The 24061-nt window shown below is 38.1% G+C and overlaps 1 protein-coding gene across 3 annotated transcripts in view; it reads left to right on the forward strand.

Annotated features, from left to right (window-relative positions):
* Positions 1-24061, forward strand: part of LOC111564031 (RNA-binding Raly-like protein) — a 78109-nt gene that overhangs the window by 35917 nt on the left and 18131 nt on the right. For 2 of the 3 annotated variants that reach the window (XR_008600243.1, XM_055006686.1), the window contains exons 3-4: positions 3681-3731; positions 20053-20243. Coding sequence is in view for 1 of the 3 variants with exons in the window: in XM_055006686.1 (XP_054862661.1) it covers positions 3681-3731; positions 20053-20243 (242 nt within the window). In the remaining 2 variants the exon portion in view is untranslated. The remainder of the gene's footprint in view (positions 1-3680; positions 3732-20052; positions 20244-24061) is intronic. The other variant, XR_004846788.2, reaches the window with a different exon arrangement.

Genomic DNA, 24061 nt, shown 5'->3' on the forward strand with positions numbered 1-24061 from the left:
TCACAGTGCAGAAATAAGGGTAATACTATAAAAAGTTAAGAATAAATATAAGGTAAAAATAAATATAAGATAAATTAAAAAGACTAAATACAAAAACAAAACAAAAGCACAAGCATACATCAGACACAATCATACTCTCGCTACTCTTGTTTGTATATGCAACAGTTTTGTGCTTTCAGTCCACTCTGCTATCCAGTATCATTAATGTCATTTCATATTATTATACTGCAGGGAAATTTTGGTTCTGGAGCCTTATTTAGCACCCCAACATTTGTTTCAAAGGCACATTGATTACTTTCATTCTGCAGTGCTACGGTATGATTTTAATTTCCCCCCAAAAATCCAGTGCTTCTGTACTGCCTGATAAAATGGGACTTGAAAATGCAGTAACTTTCAATGTGCCTGAGATCAAAATTAAACAAAATGTTTTTTAAAATATTCTTTAATTGCTCATGAAGCTGATGAGAAATTAGTCAGGTGAAAAGTACTCCAGCTGCCATCGGGAAATCATGAGGATAAAACAAGGGTTTAAATCTGAGGCTTTGTTAATTTTTCAAAACACATCACTAAATGGCAGTTCACATAAAATCCAAAACAGCCTGAAGGAAACATTTTACAGGGATTGTGAAGAGTTACTAGCTGGTTGTATGGCCTGTTATATGCTCATAATCAGAGCAAGGAGTGTCCTCTCAGGTGGTACTACTGCTGTAATATCGAACTTAATTACACAGATAAACCAGCAGTGTGATCCCTGCTCAGAGGAGTGAGGCTGTCCTGCAGATCAATAGTCATGTTCAAAGCCTTGCTCTTACACGGCTCAGGCTAGAGACACATGGCTGGGCCAACGCTCTGTGGTGTCTCCTGATCGCTATCGTCATTCAACGCTGATTAATACCCATCACTGCTGATGAAGATGAATGATGGCAGCAGCAGGAGTGATGATACAGCTGATTACAACAGGGTGGAGGGATATGAATTTGCAGCAGATCTCCTGTTTCTCTATCAGTCACTGCCTTCCTCTACCTTTATCTGTCCATCCCTGTGTTGCCTTACAGCCGCCTCTATCTCTTCTTGCCCTGTCTTTATTCGGCTTAGTCTTCATTTACAGATGTTTGTCTCTGCTGTGTTTGTGTGTGTTAAATGGTTATCGATTCCTTCTCCTGACTGGATAAATAGGGCCGCACTTAGGAGTTCTGTCTCCTTCTCTTTGTTGTTATTTATCCAGCTGAAAGCCAATTCTGCCACTTTTTCTCAGCTTCAAGCTTGGGCTGGTTGTCATGAAATTGTGTTGCACGACATAAACTAGTTCTTACCTTGTAACTAAATATTTACACCAAGGGTCACTAGACGTAAGGTTACATAGATAGCTGATGGTCAAAAAATGTGCCTGCTACAAGAATAAAAATGCAACAAATTACCTGTTTGGAACACTTACACAAGCATATTTGTGATCAACAGGTAACATGTCAAAAACAATTCCATGAATGTTTTATTATGATGGAGAGCTTTGTGATGGAGAACACATTGCACTGTGATAATGTAGTTTCAAACAAAGAATTTTACAGCAATGAGCACTTATAAGAGTTGTAAGTTTTTCACCCCTTCTTAATCTGAAAGCTTTTTTTGATATACCCTATCATTCAAAAGTTTAGGGTCACCAAGACAATTTCATGTTGTCCATGAAAACTCACACTTTTATTCATGTGCTAACATAACTGCACAATGGTTTTCTAATCATCAGTTAGCCTTTCAACACAATTAGCTAGCAAAATGTACCATTAGAACACAGGAGTGGAAATGTTCCTCTGTACTCCTATGTAGATATTCCATTAAAAATCAGCCATTTCCAGCTAGAATAGTCATTTACCACATTAACAATGTCTAGACTCTATTGCTGATTCATTTAATGTTATCTTCATAAAAAAAAATGTTTTTCTTTCAAAAATAGTACCCCAAACTTTTGAACGGTAGTGTATTTAGAGTAACCAGATTAATGGTTTCAGAAACAAAAATATGCAGTAGTAGACCATTAAATATTCCAGTGTGAGGTTACAGTCCACAGTACATTGCTCGAAGTAGACTGATGCCTTCAGGAAGAAGGTCGGTGTGGAATAAATGGTCAACAAAGCAATTGATTTTGATACAGATTGCCTCTGTTTGTTTGGAAGTTGGAGGTTGAAGATTTCCAAGTAAGAAACATTCTGTGACGAGGCTTTTGCATGTTGATGAAAAACAGCAATTAGTGATGAGGAAAGGGAAGCTTTAGTCCAAATAAAGAATCCACAGTCTTGCTAGCAGCACTTTAACCCTGTAGGCCATTTTATATGTTGTTTGGCACAAACCGTCTTTTGTTAATAGCAAAACAAAGTAATGGCCAAATTCAAATTGTGGCCAGACAAAATAACTCTGAAGTGGTCAAAATTCAAAAAAAACTTCCACAAAGGTTATTGCCTTAGCCACGGTCATGCCATCTGCTTTATTCTGCATCTTAAACTGATTCAAACTGCTCAGACAGGATAGAAGCTGACTATCAGGTCTGCATTTAAAAAGGTAAACCTAATAAACCAACAGACCTAAGTAGTTTGATGATTTCAAATGACTCAGTCTCAGGTAGAAACATAAAAGATTGTGTTGTTCGATATCTGACCAGACTGCATGCCATGTTTCTACAATTGGTGAGAAGGTTTTTCAGACACAGAAACACTGCTGACCTGATTATAATAATATGATGCAATATTACAACAGGATTTTACAGATTTTATAGCAGTAATCACTATCTTTTATGAAACAAGCTATAGTGGAGATAAGTGGCTCATTTTTAACTGGCCAATGCATTGTTTTGTGTGATAACACTGCATTGTATTGTGACAAATGTCTGCTCAGTCAGTTTAGTCAGGTTTAACCATTTTACTAAGGGACTCTACATTTAACTTTTAGCAGAAGCCTCCTTTATTGATACTCCTTTGATCAAAACAGTGTTGTTTTTTTGAAGCAATGGTGTTGTGACTCTGAACACAGCCTTTGCTTAAACATCACCACATTATTGATTTATCATGATGTCCATATCCATTAACCTCAAGCATTGTCCAAATAGCCTGTTATCCAATTTGTGTTGGCAGTGAATTAGTATTTGTAGCTGCTCTCTAGATTATTAGACCTCTATCATTATCTGTCTTGATCCTAAATCTCTTTTGTTTTTGGCTTGTCTGGGCCCAGCAAGTCCTTCAGTTTGTCCATCCATTTATCCATGCATGATATGTAGAATGACACCAGCATTTTCTCATATCCAGAGGACCACATCATTCCTCTGTTTTTTCCAGAATCACTACAAGTCATGATCAGAACTGAAATATAAATCTGTATTGTGATGTGATAATACTATGGTTAAAGTTTGGTTAACCACAAAAACAGCAAGATTATAGTATAGGTTCAAATAAACTAAAATAACCTAAGTTAAAATGGATTAAAGTTACGGAACTACTGTGGTGTGGACTATAATGGCTGCCTTGTTAAGGTTAGGGGAGCTTTGTCATCATTATGACAACAAAAAACATGCAGTTACGCTTAGGGAACAATTGTGGTAGTGGTTTAAAAAATATTGACTGTTGATTTGTAATAGGAAACAAACAGCTTCTACAGTGTTAAAGTACATAGCTGAATATCACATCTCTTTCTCTTAGATCTGACTATGATATGGAGCACAAGGGATACCCTGGTGAACACTGTAACCGGTAAGCTCAGAGAATATTTTAATCCATCCATCCATCCATCCATCCATCCATCCATCCATCCATCCATCCAAATATGATATAGGGAAACAAGAGTTTGCTGATTCTATCATGTTGACCTGAATCCCATGCTTTATTGCAACAAAAGTTATGCTCTCAATGTGGATAATAGTTAATAAAAGATAAAAAAAATTAACTATCAGTTTGCATGTGGTGGGGGTACATGACAGAAACTGTTTGGGAAAACAAGATACTTCAACTTGTTCTTAAGAATACAAACAAGCAAGGGATTCTGTTGTGTTGTATTCGGAAATTTTGTCGCCACTCAACTTAAAGTACTTAAAAAAAGACACAAAGCTGATAGTTACAGCCTCCATGTTATCTACTTTAAAACTTGAGAGAAGTTTTATAACCCAGTGTCACAAATCACAAATATTCCTCAGGGACTTTACCACATACAACAGTCTTTAGTTTCAGACAATTTGGATAGAAGAAAGTACCCATGAAACTATTTAATTGACATAATTGTAATATGGATAGCAATTAAAAAAACATTTAAAAAAGTTATGTGTAGAAACATATCACTCAGTGAGTCTGCCTCTAAATGCAGTAATGCTGTTAGTTTGTATCAAAACAGAGGAGAGATGCCGTGATCTGATGCATTCAGTGTTTATCACTCATTTCAATAGACAGATCTCCTGTAGCTGCTGGCTGTGTGTAGAGTGTGTAGAGCTGCAGCTGTTCTACCTTAGACTTAGACTGTTAAGTTGTTACAGCAGCATGGATATTTAATAAAGGGGTAAACAATGAGACAACACAGAATATTAGGGTAGAGTATAAATGAATGACAAACTGACAGCCAACAACAGACTGGGCTTTCCTGATGAGTTTATTCAGTCTGTAGGCATCCTTCACCTTGTATTCGCAATCAGCAGTTACCAATATACAATACATGATACAGTTTCATACTGCAGTTCAACTTTTCTCTATATGTCAGAATAAAGGCAAACACTAGTGCAAGGTAATGTTAAACTAGTCCAGAAAAAAAAAATCTCACCTTGATTCCTGGGGGTTTTGTACACCCAGCCTCTGTGGGCTTTACAAGATCTCAGCTCAACGAAAACACAAACTCTGAAATGCACAAGAATGAAAATGAGTGCAGAGTTGTGTGTAAAGGGAAATAGGAAATTACAACAAAACTAAAAGAGATAGAAACTTTAAATAGACTCAGTTTCACTGATGCAGAAAATAAACATACAACTGAGTCTGTTTTAGTTTAATTAAATTACATTCAATTAAAATTGCGCTGATGCAGAACATAAGAAAGTGCCTTTTTGTTAGTGTTTGGTGCTTCAATTCAGTTTTATTTAGTTTTAACTCTATTTGTTTTCTCATCTTTTCACATGGCATTGAGTGTACAAAGCAATCTGACTGCTGTGATGGTTACATTAACAGAAAGTAGATGAAGTGAATTTGAGGGGAGGAGGAGGCCGAGGACAGAGCAAAAGAACGAAGTAAAAGTAAGAGAAACTTGAAAACAGAAGAGATGGGGGGGGGGGGGGTGTGAAGAGGAAAGAGATGTAAGAGATAACAAAAGAGATGGAGGGTAAAGGAAATATGTTAGAGATGGAGGGAAAGCTTGTTGTGGAATAATGTCTTCACAACTTGAGAGTTCTTCAGTTCTGGCTCTAAGTTCTGATTTTCTAAAGAGTTTACAAGTTCAAAAATAATAGCTGCCTAAGTCTCTTTAATAAAGGCAGTAAAGAGTCTAAGAGTCAATCTTCAGATTCAAAGAAGATGTGTTTTATTCCTCCACGTACAGGTCAAACACACTGAAAGATACCCCGGGGTATGTCTGAAGACCCCACCTGATGCCCTGGCTTTTATACTATTTGGTCCTGGGGGTTTCCACACCCCAGGCCCATCCTTCTTTTGTGACAGGCCTCCTTCGTTTGACACCATTATATCACTGGTTTCGATTCTAATGGTGTCTGGGCTGTTTGGTACTTTCCAAAAAATAATGAGGGATGGGCAGTTTCGCCAGGTGGAGGTAGCCCTCCCTTCTCTGGCTCCAAGCCCATCCTCATCAAACCATTTTATTCATCTTTTTACAGTACATCATCTTTTCTTAGGTACATTGGGTCACACTGACCCAGGTCACATTGACCCAGAAGCACATCATCAGGGTACATCAGACCTTCATCAGGGCATCTCTTGGTCACAGTCTTATCATCATACCATTTTAATGACAAAAATTAGAAACATATGTATAGTGGAGCAGGTAGCGCCAGGCACCGTAATGAGCACAGCACCTGCTAAGCACTTAGGTGATGAAAACAACACATACCAAGCTGGTACAGGTCACAGTGACCTGGACGTCTGTGTACACAGGTGTTCATGTGCTTAATGTTCAGAAGCTACCTACTATTAATAACCGATTGGTGATTACACATTATAGATTATTGACATTGATGATAATTATTAAGATCACACATAATGATTATTGGTATTTTACCACTACAAGCTATAAAAGACTAGAAGTTTTTTTTTCTCTTTCTTTTATAACTTGAACAAGAGTGAACAGTGTCGCAGAGACAAAGAAAGGGACGATAGAGAGCTGGCAAAGGGCGGGATATGAGGACATTAAGAAACACAAAGGAAAACTAAGAAGCAAGAAGTGGAGAAAGAACAACAAAGGAGTAGAAACGTGAAGGGATAAGTAAAACAAAGGGACAGTAAAATGAAGAGCTAAAGATAGAAAAGAGTGAGAGAGGTAAGTTCAGTGAAGGAGAGAGAGCAGCAGAGTGGGAAACCGCTGACAGCTAGGGATGATGGGAAAATGTCACATTGTGTGATTTCATGTCTCAGATGTAGTCTGCTGACAAGCCTCAGTCTCTGGAGGAGGTGGTGTGTGTTACTGTGCATTACTGACACTGGAGACATAAATCTATGTCACAGCCACACTGTGTGAACTTCAGGGACTCACAACACAAATCAGTCACTTTTTGGGTGGAGACCTGGTTAAAATTAGAATAAGGTTAGGGTAGACTAAAGTTACATTTAAGTTAGGATAAGGTTAGGTTTTGGATAGGGCTCTGGTTAAGGTTAAGATTAAGTTTGAATAAGGTATTATTGGTGCTCTGCACTAATAGCAATGGGAGGTGTAAGGCGCTCCTTCACTCTGATGGCCTACAGGTCATCCTTGGGCAAGGTGTAGCACCTGTTTTGCCTCCTGACCAGGGTTATGTAAAACCATGACTTGCAGATGGATGAATGATTGTACAAGCAGATTCAGTTAAAGTGAATATATGGTTGTATAATCACAATGCTGGGCAGAGGAATCCATAGATCAATGTCCAGGGTTAGAAGTCCAGTGTGGACACTGCAGCTGAAGAAGGCAAAGGAAGATCACTTCAGTATTTATTCCTAGTGCAATCATGAACTCCAGTCAATGTGGGTTTAAGCTCAATAATTAATGGGAAGAGAGAGTGAAAATGATAGATGGACTGACATCATGGTTACACATGGAACGGGCAACAGTCACAATTCAGAGAGCAAGAGATCGGACTAGATGGAGAGAAAAGATCGCCTACGCTGAATGGTACGGAACTTGATTGATTATCATAATGTTAGAGAAAGGCCAGGGTTTGGTTAAGTTAAGCTACAGTTAGGTTTAAAGTTGAGGTTTGGGTCGAGCAAAACTGTGACCAGTCCAGAATCAATTGCGAGCAATTGCTACACAATGGATGATTTCTGTCTGACTTGATCCCAACTTGTTCTGGTGTCGAAACATTGGTAATGATAATTTATGGCATCAAGGTGACTGCAGGGTTTGCAGGCAGGTGTCACAGTTGCTCCCCAGCGACTCTGTGGCCTCATGGCAGGATGGGAAATGCTTGGGGTTCACCTGATCTAAAAGCTGATTGGTTTAGATGTTAATTGAACAATATGATATTTGATACTTTCTGTAATGGAGATTTTGATTATATTAATCTGACTTGGAAGATTTCTTCTGTGAACAGAACACATGTTGTGTGGTTGAGGTGATGATCATTATCAGTCAGAGAGGCTGACTACATTTAGATTACACATCATAAATTGCACATAATATATAGTTCTAGTCTGCTGTGTATAAACATTGTACAGATTTTATTCTTTAAGTATTTAACAACACAGAAACTTCTGGGAAGTCTACATATGTTTCAGCCCCGATCGTCTGAATATCTGACAAATTAGTAATGAAACCAGCTGTCCTGTATTTCTTTGTACAGTTTTGACTATTTATTTATATTTTTGATGTTTTTATGTAGTTTAAGAAGGACAGGTCTGCTCAACTAATATACAAATTGAGACGATACCAGTAAAATTTATGTAAAAAGACAAATAAAACATGAACAGAGAATACAGATAACACGTAGAGCATTTTTAATGGATGCCCTGTCATAATTAAAATGACTGAAGGCTGCATATAAATTGGTCTCCTGGACTGATAATATTATGTTTAATCAGAATCAAACCTAACCAGATATGAGTGTTTCTGTGACTTTCTGTACAGAGCGAAGGCTGCTGGAAACTGTAGAGCTTGCAAGTAGATTTTTAGCTCTGCCCTCTGCTGCTGCCGCCTGTCTTCGTATGGCTTCCAGGCAGTGGGGAGTTCTTCTCAAATTAGCCTACTAAAAACAGGTTAAAGTTCAGGTTAGGGTTCAGTCCACGGGGACTCCACTCAGCATCTTTGTCATCAGAAGCAGCACAGAGAAGCTGAAAGGGAGCTGGCAAACTCCCTTCATCAAGCTGGCTGATTTACTAAGCAAAATTTTGTTGCTTTTTTTAAAAGGCAAATAGCAAAGTACTGTTTTCATGAATGGATTTACTGATTTCATGTAGGTGGTAGGGCACATCTGTCTAAGTTTATGGTAACTTGGGACTTCTAAAATAAATTTAAATGCCATGGCCCCTCAAATGATGGAAATGTATGTGTTGAAGACACAGGGACAGTATATAAACAACAGTACAAACCTTGATGTGTCCTTGTGTTTTCTGTAGCAGAACCACTGCAGTATTTCCTGCTGTTAGCTGCACACCTAAAGAACCTCAATAACTATGGCACTACTGAATACATACTGCACTAGACTGATTATTTTTAGATTATTTTTAGTTAGATTATTTTTTTTTCTGAAACTATTCGAAAAAAAGTGGGGTGTAATCAAATCTAATCTTTCAAATCTGTCCATCCATACTAACTTTTTATGTGTCCCACATACACTATCATTCAAAAATTTGTGGTCACCTGGACAATTTCATGTTTTCCATGAAAACTCACACTTTTATTTATGTGCTAACATAATTGCACAAGGGTTTTCTAATCATCAATTAGCCTTTCAACACCATTAGCTAACACAATGTAGCATTAGAACACAGGAGTGATGGTTGCTGGAAATGTTCCTCTGCACCCCTATGTAGATATTCCATTAAAATCAGCCGTTTCCAGCTAGAATAATCATTTACCACATGGACAATGTCTACATTGTATTTCTGGAAAAAAAAAAAAAAGCTTTTCTTTCAGAAATAAGGACATTTCTGAGTGACCCCAAACTTTATACACGGTAGTGTATTTGGACAAATATATACTTAACATGGAAAGAGGTAAGGAAAAAGATTTGGACAAACTCTAAAACCTCCTCTCAACTTCCCAGTTAACTATTGAAGCACCGACCTCTGCATGGTTCCTTTAGAAACACTGATGATTTTTCCAGTAGAACTGACTGCTCAGTAGGAGCTGCTTTTCTGCACATTGATCTGCTATCTGGAACATGACCTGCTGTGGAATAGGTTAGGAGCTCAGTACAAGTGGGCAGGGTGATGCATTTGGTAAGAGGTGAACCACTGTCATACTTTGCTAGCCACAAATTCTATTTTCTTGCATAGGTGCTCTGCTGCTTATGTATTCTAAACTTTTTACAACTTCTTACTAACCTTTTACTGTAAGGACTGATCACAATCCAGGTGCTACTGTGAGATTTCTGGTTTCACTTTCCTCTCCCCTCGCTAGAACTACATCAATGACCTATACATAAAGACACTTCTGTTTTTTTCTCAGTGTTTTTTTTAAAAATTATTTTCAGCATTCATACAGAGAAAAGCATTTGTTACACATTACATTTTGCTTTTTTCTTTAACAAAAACAACCCAAGCTATATATATACATATATATATATATATATATATATATATATATATATATATATATATATATATATATATATATATATATATATATAGCATATCATTGTCTTGCTAAATAGTAACAAAGAAAGCGATGAAAAATAAATGCATTTAAATAAATATAATAATATTTATAATAATAAAGAAGTTTAAGACTAGACAGATATTTTAATAATAAACATGCCTTCAACCCCACTGTAATATTTAGCATTGCTTTGGACTTTATGTGCCATTTTCTGGGTTTTCCTCTTTTATGTCATCACTTCTTATGAAACCACCAAACGGTTTCCAAATATCCTCGTAGACTTCCAATTTGTCTATTAAAATGTATGTTATTCTATTCATGACTTACATTGTGCCATATTCTTAATCAGAAACAAGAGTGGACATACCAAGCTGAAGTGGTGAAGATTCAGTTTTGATGCGTTTTTCTGTGTATTAAAATTTCTAATTCCATTACCATTTTTGCTAGTTTCAATTTAGATCACAGTTCACTGTGTTATTCTCATGAACAACATGTTCTGCACACAAAACAGCAAACACATCAGTGAAAAAACATTCTGTGTTCTAAACATATTTTTATAGCAGTACTACAATTTAATGACAGCCTGTAAAACTCAGTGACAGTGCTGAAGGTGACATGGCTGCTAAACACTACGTGGGTGTTTGTTGGTGAAATGTGCCACTACAGCAATTTAGTGTAAAAGACTCAACAATTTATTGAAAAGCAGGAGTCAAGTTGTTTTCAAATCATCTCCTCTCTCTAAACCTGTAATTCCTCCTCCATCCCCTCCTGTGGGCTCACCTGAACTGCTGGTTGTATGTAGCTGAAATCACAGTGAAGGTGCAGATATATCTGAACACACATTGGGAGGTAAAGCCTCCAGCCTCCAGCGCAGTTCGCCTCAGTTCAACTGCCTCAGACTCTTTCTGCATACACTTTCTGTTCATCTGATGGTAACTGAATGAATGAGGACTCATTTTTCTGTAAAGGTTGCAACGACAGCAGCTTCTCATCATGATACAAGCACACAGCATCGGAAAAGCATGCACAACTAACGTACTTGGAGCTGTATAAAGTGATTTGGGGAAATTTTTTTCCACATTTCAGCACCAGTGTTGGTCCAAAAACATCACAGAGAGCAAAAAGACACAGTTTGCTGCCAAAATCACAGAACATCTTTCATGTACATTAACAGTCAAAAGTTTGGACACATGTTCTCATTCAATGGCTTTTATTTAACTATTTTGTAGATTAATACCGAAGACATCAAAACTATAATAGGATACATACGGAATTATGTTGTACACAAAAAGTATTAATCGTCAGTATTAATCTACAATGTACAAAATAATACGAATAAATAAAAAACATTGAATGAGAAGGCGTGTCCAAACTTTTGACTGGTAAATGTATGTTGTGTTTTACTTTTTTCACTTTGTCCTACAATTTAACATTTATTTTAAACTGAAATATCCAAAAAATGTAATTTTACAGCAATGACGACAGAACAGCTCGGATTAATAAGAGTCATCAATAATCTGCGGGATCCATGTTTTGACAAAATGTTAACACCTGAGATGTTTTGCTTCCAGTTGTTTGTAGGAATCAGAGAGTGTAGTACTCCGCCAAGGCTGTTCATTCCCCCATATGGCAGAAATGCAGCATTTGTTTATTAGTTATTGATGATCAGAAATCACAACAACATAGAATGCGGCCATTTAATATAGATGAACCCACAAACAAAATGACCTTGCACTGAGCACAGGTGTGTGTTATGCATATGTACATTATGTACGGATACCGAATTGTGTGACCTAAATATGCAGCGGGCCCCGGGAATGGATGGGACTTGGAAACACCCCCACAATTTAATCAATTGTTCCTTGTATTATTTCCAACAGATAAGTTCGCAGCGGTGAATTTGTAGTAGGATCGCAATCATGTGATCATCAGCAGGCAGCTGACGTAGTGTTCACTTGTTGTCATAGTTACAGTGATGCCATGCCGCTATCTCGCAATGATACAGAAATCTTTAACATATCCATGGATCCAGACTATAAACCGCATCACTACCAAAATCTAATCGCTTGGTCCTTGTGACATGGGCAGAGTGAAAATATGCTCAGCATCAGACGGTCCATATGAGCGTCTGTCACACAGAGTCACAGTTAAAATATTTGTTTGGCGACTGGCCTCAGGCTGGGAGTCCTGAGTACCATCCTGAGTGCCATCAGACCTGTCAGGATATTTTTATTTCCCTGTTAGCAAAGTAGAAGTTGGATTACCATCACACATGGACAGAATTTACAATGTTTAGAAAAACTACAGTTAAAATCTATTTGTTCATCTTACCTTAATTATTATCTAACCAGAGATTTAAAAAAAAAAAAAGTCTAATTAATGTACTTTAGTGTTAACGTGACACAGCACAAACTAAACCCAGACTTGTAAATGAGCTTGAAAATTAGCCAAAAGAAAATAAAATTCCTGATAATTACATTGCTGAGATCAATATTTCCAGAGGTAAGGCAGAGCATTTATCATACGTAGTAGCATTTCAAAGCATTTTGCAACTTGCATAAACAAAGTCTGAGACTTGATTAGTGGTCCTGCTTTGATACTGTCTTCTCTGTCTACAACAAAACAAGGGGACTCAGAAAAGCAGCAACCTCAATTTCTTATTTGACCTTTCCCAGTTAAAGTTAAAAAATGACTAGGCAAAATGCAACCAACTCCACACAGCCTCTCAGTGTCCTGACGGGGGCTGAAAACACAGATCACTGCAGGCAGCCAAGGACAGGTGGAGGAAGTTAACTGTATGGAGGCTGGAGAATAAGAGACAGAAGAAGAAAGAGAGGAACAGAGGGCAGAGAAAACAAGAGATGAGAGCAGAGAGAGAAAGAGGCTGACGGCATGAAAAACAAGTGTGTCGGCAGTCTTCAGCAGCTCACACAAACACTCCACTCACTTCCATCCACTGTCTCGCTCACCTAATGTTCACTGCGTCTTGCTCGACACCCCTACCCCATCACTGGTCTGCCTCATCCTTTGTGTCTTTTCTTCACATGTTCCCTAACACATGCCACTGTTTCACACCATGACAGCCCCACATGGTTCATTTGTGTGGTGCAGCTCTGGCTGTGGTCCTGTTAATGCAGGACAGCCTGAAACTGTGCTCAGTATCTGTCATGAAGTTACTTTCCTATCTTTCAGTGAACAAAGCTTCATGTATTGATCTTCGGATTTTCTGATCACTTTTGGTCTGTTTGATTCTCCTTGGTTACAATCAATCCTGTTTCTAAAAATGGCTCAGGGTTCTATCCCTTAGAAACCTTCAGTGTAGCCACAATATGAAGCTAAGAAGGTTAGCCTTCACCTCCATTCATAATACCTCACACTCTCACCAGAGGTTTCTTCAGGTCTAACCGACTGATGGAGAGTTTCAGATGCTTATAGTCACTCAAACTCACATGGCTAACGGCTCCTAGACGACCCAGGACTCATGTGCCCCAATTGTTAATGGTTGTGTTAATGGTTGTGGAACCATGTGGTTCAATGACAGTAATAATGGTCATAGAGCTGCTGGTTTACACAACAAAACACAACATCTCAAACTCCCTATCAGTCAGTTAGAAACAAAGAAGCCTCTTAGAAATTTCATGCATTTTGCCTTTAATTTGTGAGCATTATTCTACAGCCAGGCCTCCTTGCTCTGTATGAGCTCAGGCAAAATGCAAAGCCATGGAGCCCAGCCGTGTCAACACTGTCGTCCTGTAAATATTTATAGGCGTTTATCTGTTGAGCTGTGGATTATCAGCTTAGTGAGGTGCAGTAGCCCCCTGACCGTACGCACACATGCACACATCCTCATGTGTTGAGACTGCAGGGGCAAACACAGCAGTAGGTTAAAGTGTGTTTATGTGTATGTGCTGATCAAACATCGCAAATCTAAAAGTTGCTCATCATACGTTGATCCTCTGCTGTGTTCCTGAACTTCTATCACTGCACTGAACTGTTTGTGTGACATTTACAGAGTGCAAATGTCACAAAGTTTTGTGCAGAAAGTCATGAAAACGAAAATACTTAGCTGCATAAGAAAGAGCTAAGAATAAAGTCGCCATGAAGAGAAGTCAGAAGTGTTTCGGGCTCCAACAGATCTGCAAGCATTGAGATTGTGATCCGTTTTATCTTCTCCATCCCCTCCACCTCTTTTTCATAATACAGAGGCTAGTTTCTTTTTAGCTGCATTTCAATAGCATATGACAAAAATACAATAAAAGCAAATAAATATAAATCATAAAAATAAACCACACAACTAAACAGGATCATCACTCTTTTTTTCTATATATTTTCTCTTGTTACACTCTTAGTTTAGTATCACCTCCCAACTACAACTGTTTAAATTACACAAATTACCTACTGTTCAACCAGTGTATTTTTCAACATGATGCATGGTCTTTATTTTAGGTCAGTGTTTAAAATATACCTGAATAACAAAACTAACTGGTGTATTTTTTTGAAAATGGCACAATTTGACGTGACTTGAAGGGAAATTTGAAAAATGAAAAATCTGCATTTAATGTTTTTGAAGTGATCATAGCTCCAGCATTTAGACCATTATACTGCTTTGTCATCACTTAGTCTTTCAACACAATTAGCTAACACAATGTATCATTAGAACACAGGAGTGATGGTTGCTGGAAATGTTCCTCTGTACCTCTATGTAGATATTACATTAAAAATCAGCCATTTTCAGCTAGAATAGTCATTTACCACATTAACAATGTCTAGACTGCATTTCTGATTAATTTAATGTTATCTTCACTACAAAAATCTATCTAAAATAAGGCCATTTCTAAGTGACCCCAAACTTTTGAACGGTAGTGTACATATGCTGTACACTCGTGCGGTTCAAAGTAAATGTTAATTTATGTACACTGTATCCAGTAATTACATGAAATAAGCAAGTTTTAGTGAGGATACATTTAGATTTTGACTTGTCTTAAACCTTTGGTGAAAGCAGGAAAATCCTTCATCTAATATCTAAACATTTTCCTGTTTTGAGTGGCACACATGTTGTCATTTTCCTGAGGTTTTTGAAGTGTAAATGCATTTTTCCATGGCACTAAAGATTTCTTTGAAATGAACCGAGTAGAAGCTTTCAGGGGTGTGTGTTAATGCATTTTTCTGTGTGTCTGTGACAGTGAAACAGATGAAGTGTATTCATGTTTCTCTTGCAATCAATCCTCCTCCAGCTGTAGATTGCTGCTATGATAGACAGCAGAGGTTGACAAGGAGAGGAAAGACTACTCATTGTCCTCCCCATCGCCTCCTCTATCGGTCTCTGCATCAAATTGGAGCTGTCAGTCAGCTCTCACCCGCAGCACGACACACTCTGTCAGAACGCAACAATCTCAAGAGAAAACACAGCATCAGTGAGCAGGAACATAACACCAATGCCTGTGAGAAACAGGAAGAAGGTGCGGCAAGTACTGGAAGGAGGGTTTGTAGGAATATTTAATGAAATGAAGTCAGTGCTGTTTATTAGTTTGTAAAAGATAAATCACTCTGTCCTTCAGAAAGTTTCAGCTCACCTCCAGCAGGTGACTCAGTCCTACAGAGGGGACAGCTGTGGCTGGTTTGAGACTAAATTCACTTTCAGTTGACTTTCTACTGTAGCTACATAATAATAGTGAAGCTTTCTTTCTCAATTAATTTTCATATAGATCAATTTAATACTTTTACTCCAATTAAAGGCCATTTTTTTCACGAGCATGTTAGCAGACTTAGCTCATAATGTCCTTCAGGAAGAGGACCAGGTTTTAAACAGCTCTGTTACCTTGCTGAAATGCCTTTCATGAATGAGACTTTCACTGCTTTGGCTTTTCCTTATTGTGTATAAATCCCAAAACCAACCGTCTTTCCATATTCTCTGACTCCCCTGCTCTTACCTGTGGCTCTTAGCTTCAAGTCCATTGGTTTCTACTGGATATGTAAATATTTAGAACACCTCCAAAGCATAGTACAGATAGTATTTGGGCAGTTAAAGATATTTTTTCAAGCTTTGTGTTTCATTACATTCAATTGTACAAGCAGAAATAAACATGTTTTCAATAGCTAATTTACTATTTATTATAACTATATAAGGAGTACAATTTTATATATCCCACCTGTTGAAATATATTAAGGCTTAAAGTTATGCGTAATTATTACTCTACTAAGGAACGCGGCGGAGTTATGTGACAATCAGCGTTGGTTTGTCCGTCTGTTTGTCTGTCTTACAGTGTGCAAAGTTACTCAAAAACGGGCTAACAGATTTGGATAAAATTTTCAGGGAAGGTCAGAAATGACACAAGGACCAAGTGATTAGATTTTGGCAGTGATGTGGTTTCTAGTCTGGATCCACGGATTAGTTAAAGATTTCTGTATCATTGCAAGATAGCAGCACAGCATCACTGTAACTATGACTACAAGTGAACACTACGTCATCTGCCTGCTGATGATCACATGATTGCGATCTTACTACAAATCGACTACTTTTCAGGACTTATCCATCAGAAATGATACAAGGAACAATTGATTAAATTGTGGGGATGTTTCCTAGTCCTATCAATTCCCGCCACCCACTACATATTTAGGTCGCGCAATTCGGTATCCATGCATAACGTACACATGCATATCACACACCAGCACAAGGTCATTTTGTTTGTGGGTACATCTATATTAAATTGCCACATTCTATGTTGACGTGATTTCTTATCATCAATAACTGATAAACAAATGTTGCATTAATAAAAAGAGATGTTGCAATTCTGACAATGCCATATGGACGAATGAGCAGCTTGGTGGAGTACTGCACTCACTAGTAAGGAGTGTCACTACTCTGAGTGACCACTGGTTGCTGTCATAGGACAGTCCATTGCCCAGAGATGTTTGCATGGCTCTCGTCAGCTCCAGCCACATACCACCTGTTTGCTCCATCTTGGTTTAACTGGGAGTTGAAATGAGTCAGACACTGCCAAGATGGTGATGGAGCTGTACAATCCTGTCCAGGAAACTTATGGATGAGGGTTCTTCCACTATTACATGGAACCAGTGACCTAATCACAGAGCCTGAGGAACAAAACACGAGTAACTGTCTAAATACTTACAATTTGCACTATACGGAGTTGTTTTTTTTAACAAGACTCAGTCATTTTCTAAATCAGCTTGGCACAGCAGCTTTCCAGCTGGATAGCTCAGTGACTGTCACCCCTGACTGGGAGATCAGTGGTTCAAATCCCAAGGTGCAGTTATTTAGTGATGACCCTTAGACAAGGTCCTTAGTGCTGCCCTGCCTACTTACCTCATGTACATCACTTTGGATGAATGCATCTGTGAAATGAAATTGCAGAATTACTTTGAACAAAATCAAAGACTGAACCCATTAAAAAAATCACAAAATCATGAAAGTATTACAAAATTAAATCAATAAAAAATCATAATCATAGTTAATATATTTGTAGAACATATTAAAGCAAACAGCTTATTTTTAAAAAAAAGAAGTGTGACATAAAAACAGATTAATGTCTCCATAACACGATAAATACACACTTTCAGTGGATATCAGGTGTATCAAGAGTGATGCCTGTTTATAGGAAGATGAATGGGAGAATCTGAAGGATGAATGGTGAGCTGTGTGTCACTGCTTTTTAGTGTTCAGGCCTTTGGGTTGACTGTATTTGGATCACATCCATATTCCTGCTTTAAGTGTTGCATATTGTTTTCACAATAAACTTGTTCCATAATCAGTTTAAGTGGCAAATTCAACCTATAAATGGATTTAGAAGAAGCCAGAGTGTTATAGTTGTCACAGCTGAAGCTCCTTGCTAACTAAACCATTTATACACCAGTCACACCATTTTCTGTATTTTGTCATGAATTGTTGTAATTAACTCAATTTTATAAAATCTACCTTCCCTCTATGTGCTTTGTATGCATATCGTATGTTACCTGGAATGCCTCTCAACTACCTGCAGCATAAAAGCATGCAAGCAGCTGTTAGTTGTCAGGAATAGTGCTGCCACAATTGTTACTTTACTGCTAAACAACGCTAAGTTTGAGAGGATGGATAGAAAAATGCATAGAGACTTATTTTCTTGTTAAAGCTGCTCATTTAAAAACACTGACGAGAGTAATATTTTTTTTACCTCAATGTAGCGAATACTAACTTCACATCTAATCTGAAATACTCAGTCTGAAACCTGAAGATTTAGCAAAAATAATACTGTGAATGCAAGGCTTTTAGAAAATGTATACATTACCATTTAAAAGTTTGGGGTCACTTAGACATGAATTTATTTTTGAAAGAAAAGCAATTTGTTTCAAAGAAGATAACTTTAAATGAATCAGAAATATAGTCTAGACATTGTTAATGTGTTAAATGACTATTCCAGCTGGACCGGAATAGCGACCGGTCAAATTTAAAATCCCGTTACAGTTTATTGATTACAGGTCCGGTCCATATAAGACGGCGTCTGGGTCCCAATCCGGACCGCGGTCCGCCAGTTAGTGACCCCTGGTATAGACATTGTCAATGTGGTAAATGACTATTCTAGCTGGAAACAGCTGATTTTTAATGGAATATCTCCATAGGAGTACAGAGGAATATTTCCAGCAACCATCACTCCTGTGTTCTAATGCTACATTGTGTTAGCTAATGGTGTTGAAAGGCTAACTGATGATTAGAAAACCCTTGTGCAATAATGTTAACGCATGAATAAAAGTGTGAGTTTTCATGTAAGATATGAAATTGCCTGGGTGACCCCAAACTTTTGAACAATTACTCGTATTGGTATGGGGCTGCACAGTAGCTTGGTGGTTAATACTTTTTCACCATGCAGCTAGAATATCCTCTTCCTGGCCTTCCAGGGATCTTTCTGCATGGAGTTTCCATGTTCTCTCTTTGCATATGCGGATTTTCTCCAGGTTCTCTGGCTTCCTCCCACAGTCCAAAAACATGTTCAGGTTAATTGGTAACTCTAAATTGTTTGTAGGTGTGAATGTGAGTGTGATGGTTTGTCTCTATGTGTATCCCTGTGATTGACTAGTGACCTGTCCACCATGTCTCCTGCCTTCACTCTAAGTCAACTGGGATAGACTCCAGCACCCCATGACCCTAATGAGGACTAAGCAGTATATAGATAATGGATGGATGGATGGATGGATGGATGGATGGATAGTATCTGTATGCTTTGAGCAGATATACTGTTGCATATATAAGGCTTAAGATAAATCAATCATCAACAATTGATACTTTTTATCCGATTGGCAATTATATTAGCTGAAAATCCAAAATCCGGGTATATCGTATTCCTCCATAATGGAGCGAAATAATTCTCTAATTACTATTAAAAATCAATCACTGTGTGCCCAGATAGCAGAGCTGGCTGAGTGAGTGACCCCTAAACAGGAGCTATAGTTCCTGACGTAGCGGCCATGGGTTCGAATATAGCTCATGACCATTTACTGCATGACATTCCCCACTCTTCTATCCACATTTCCTGTCTCTCTCTCCACTGTCCTATATAAATAAAGGCAAAAAGGCCAAAACCGATAACTTCAAAAAATAAAAAAATCAATCACTGAGTAACAGTGGGTGACATGTACCTTCATTACCATAAACGCACAGATTGTAGTTTATAATCCAGCTCCTGCTCCCTCACACTGGATCTCTAACCATTAGTGCGTGCTCCACTCCCACCCGATCCCATAAGCATTCATGCCCACACAAGATAGACGTGTATTGATCTTGTGTCTTCACCTGGCCTACACTGAAAACACATTATTTTACTGTGTAGCCTTATTTAAGAGATGCATAATATTTTTATGTAAACAGTTCATAGACACCTCACTCACTGAAATGCTTTTCACTTTGTTATGAACCAAGAGGTTGAATCTGTTCATGTAATGAATTAGCCTGTGCTTCATTACAGAAATAAAGCAGTCAAGATACAAATGAGCAGCATGTCGTTGCACAACCAACTCAGAGCCTCAGACAATGACGGATCATGGGACTCTGAGATTTGTGTGTTTAAAGCCTGTATGTGTGTTTTGCAGGGTTTTTGATTATCAGCGCGTCCCCTCTTCAGTCCCAGTGGATCCCATTCCTGTCAAAAGGCCACGCCCTTCATCTTCCTCCTCTTCCTCATCATCTTCCTCCACAGTGGCTCTGAGGATGAAGAACAGTAGAGCGACCAACAGGAACAACAAGACACACACCTCTGCGTCTGGCAGCAGCAATGTTAAATGTAAAAGGATGTTTTACTAATTCATTGCACATGCCTATTTGAGAAAGGCATTCAGTTTCATTGCACTGGCAAATACATTTTGAAAGAAATGCTGCCTGCATTACATTTTCAATATTACAAGATACTGTCTATATAGCATCAGTTTAAATCCAAACGTAATCAAAAATGTCATACGTCATGTAGTTGTTGCCTTTTTTAAATAATGCAAAAGCATGTCACTTAGCAACTTGAGAGCCAGATGTTTGCCGAGGATTTGGTGGAGACCAAACCATAGATGTAATGAAAAAGAATATTGGACTTGAAGTCAGTCGTCACATTGTGCATTATCTTGTTCATATGAAGTCACGTTTCTTTATTTTTTAGGAATTTAAGTCCAATATTCTTTTTCATTACATCTATGGTGAAGTCTCTCAGCAGTCATTGATTAAACCCCTAAAAATGCAGCTCCAGATATTAAAATTACACACACACGCACGCACACACGCATGCACGCACACACACACACACACACACACACACGCAATAATAGTAATAACAACTAGAAAAGCACTCAGAGAGCGCAGTACTCTGCCAAGGTCGCCAAGGTTGTTCATCCCCCATATGGCATTGTCAGAAATGCAGCATTTTTTTTTAGAAATGCAGCATTTGTTTATTAATTACTGATGATCAGAAATCACAGCAACATAGAGAGAGGCCATTTAATATAGATGTACCCACAAACAAAATGACCTTGTGCTGAGCACAGGTGTGTTATGCATCTGTACGTTATGCATGGATACTGAATCAGGTGACCTAAATATGTGGGAACTGATGGGACTAGGAAACACCCCCACAATTTAATCAATTGTTCCTTGTATAATTTCTGACTAATAACTCCCAATAAGTCTGCAGCTGTCAATTTGTAGTAGGATTGCAAATTCTGTGATCGTCAGCATGCAGCTGACGTAGTGTTCACTTGTTGTCATAGTTACAGTGACGCCGTGCCACTAGCTCACAATGATACAGAAATCTTCGCATTACTGCCAAAATCTAATCACTTGGTCCTTGTGTCATTTCTGACCTTCCCTGAAAATTTCATCCAAATCCGAGTGTCCGTTTTTGAGTAATGTTGCAAACAGACAGACAGACAAACAGATGGACAGACAAACAGACGGAAAAATGTGCGCTGATCATCACATAAACACTCCTACATTCTTTGGAATTGATCTTACAAAGTAAAAAAGACAATAGTTTACAAAAATAAAATTAATTCACTTTGTGGCAGTAGCTTAATTTGACTTAACATTTACTGACCACTAACATCATAGCCAGAAGATTAGTGTACAATATTTTTCAGCAAAAACACAAATCAGTGCAGATAGGTTTTTACTGTGCCTCAAAAACAATGCAAAAGGTATAAGGGCAGTGCATACTGTAGGGTACTATTAGTGTCAAAAATCTAAAGATTTATTTCATAGTCTACGCAAGTTGTAGTATTGGAGTAATTCAGCTATACATGTTTGAGCCAAAAGCCAATTCTAAAGGAGAATAATGGTATGGATAGTCCCTCACTGCAAGTTTACAGGCTCACACTGCAAGTGTCTGAACAATTTTTGAAATCAGACTGCATCATGCACATAAATAGAAACTTCACAGATCCTCTTTTTAATCTCAGACGCGCTACAAGATTTGAAAATAATTGCACATCACACACATCGTGCCAGATGGAGCAGTGAGATAGCAGTGCTCTACCCCATGTAATCTCATGGGGTAGCAGATGTATATAGTATGGAGATTCAGGAGCAAAAACTTGTTGTAATGCTAAAAACACTTTGCAGTGAGAGAAAACATGAGCAGAAAGCTGAAGCAGTCTGGATGACAAAGTGGTTGGGGAGATGCGGTCACTATGGTTTGTTTACTTTTCAGGAAGAACTGGAGGTGATATTTTAACTGTCAGATTTTATATCTGTGGCTTGCATTAGCCTCAAGGGCTTGAATATTTAGTACTGCGTGCAACAGTGTCTGCTGTGCTAGCAGGATAATCATAACCAGCCTGATAAATATCAAACATGCCTACCATTAAATACATGGCTTTGAAATCACAAGCCATGAATCGCAAGAAAAAAAACTGACATAGTAGGCACCTAATGTTTGTGTGAAGGACAGAAAATCACATACTCAAAATAATTTTTTTCTCCATCGTTAGCTGAAAACAAAATTATTTTAGTCTCTTCTTAAATGTAACTCTTTAATTTGATCAAAAGGTCCAAATTTAGCTTATAGCTGTTTCTTGTAAGGTGATCATTAAGAGGGATCAAGTATTGCAGTTGCATGGTAATTATACATATTGTTCCATCCAGCATGTATACCTGTATGTTGAATTTGGATATTTTTTGCACAATGCCAATTGTCCAACAGCTACCTTGGTTTATAGTTCTTGTCCTCTGCTTTTATTTTTCAGAAGTATTTATGGTTTGTCCAATGAGATTCACATAACTGTTGAAGGGTTATTCTAGAACTGGAGGATATTTTTAGTCCCACCCACCAAATTTCAAATAATCCCTGTACAAAATACTAAAACATGCAGTTGTTGTCTAAATTTACTTGTCCTGAGACCAAATCAAAAAAAAATAAAAAATAGGAGAAAAGAATGTTTGAAATTTTTTTTATAGAATACCAAATAAGTCTGGAGTTCCCCCTAAAATGCCATTTTTCTCTTGTCCCACCCACCGATGACTAAATTGAATCTCAAACGTAACAGTTAAAATTAAATTTTCTTATTTTGGTATTATTTTTTCACTGATGTCTCTTGTAATTGTGGTGATGTTTTTATTAATCAACATCCATCCATCCATTATCTATACACCGCTTAATCCTCACTAGGGTCGCGGGGGGGGGGGGGGGGGGGGGGGGGGGGGGGGGGGGGGGCTGGAGTCTATCCCAGCTGACTCAGGTGAAGGCAGGGGACACCCTAGACAGGTCGCCAGTCTGTCGCAGGGCTACATACAGAGACAAACAATCACTCACACATTCACACCTACGGGCAATTTAGAATAATCAATTAACCTCAGCATATTTTTGGACTGTGGGAGGAAGCCGGAGTACCCGGAGAAAACCCACGCATGCACAGGGAGAACATGCAAACTCCATGCAGAAAGATCCCGGGAAAGCCGGGACGCGAACCAGGGACCTTCTCGCTGCAAGGCGAAAGTGCTAACCACTACACCACTGTGCAGCCCTATTAATCAACATAATATTTAAAATATTAATTATTGTGCATGGAATGTGTGTCCCACAACATGCACCCAACCCTGCTATCGTAACCTTTTTAACTGGTAGAAGAAGAAGAAAACAGTTAATCACATGATATGCTTGTATTCACATCATGAAACAGTTTTCCAAAAGAATGGGTAGAACAAAGCTATGTCCTCTCTTCTATTTTTCATATTTTTATAACATTGTCTTCCTTGACTGATTGTTTCACTCTACCTAAAGCGACACTGTTATGCATATTATCAGGATAAGACAAATTATTTTTACATTTCTTCTTTATTTTTTTTCCATCAGTAAGTTTGTCCTCTTGGTTAGCAGTAACAGCTAACTAAATATCTAGCTCCTAGTCCTGAGAAAAAGCTAACATTAGCATGGATTAGCAATCCTGTTACTATGATTAGATTAGGGTTAGTAAACAACAAATAAAACGTAATAAAAATGGTACCATTGATGTGTAAGCTGAGCCAGTCAAGCCTGTGTTAGTTTATTACCTGTTACTAATGAATTTGTAGCAGAAAATTATAAAAGGAGAAGGTTTATTTTTCCAAAATTTTGAAGCCCAAATG

The sequence above is a fragment of the Amphiprion ocellaris genome, chromosome 3 (assembly GCF_022539595.1).
Source record: "Amphiprion ocellaris isolate individual 3 ecotype Okinawa chromosome 3, ASM2253959v1, whole genome shotgun sequence".
In the NCBI taxonomy this organism is placed as follows: Eukaryota; Metazoa; Chordata; class Actinopteri; family Pomacentridae; genus Amphiprion; species Amphiprion ocellaris.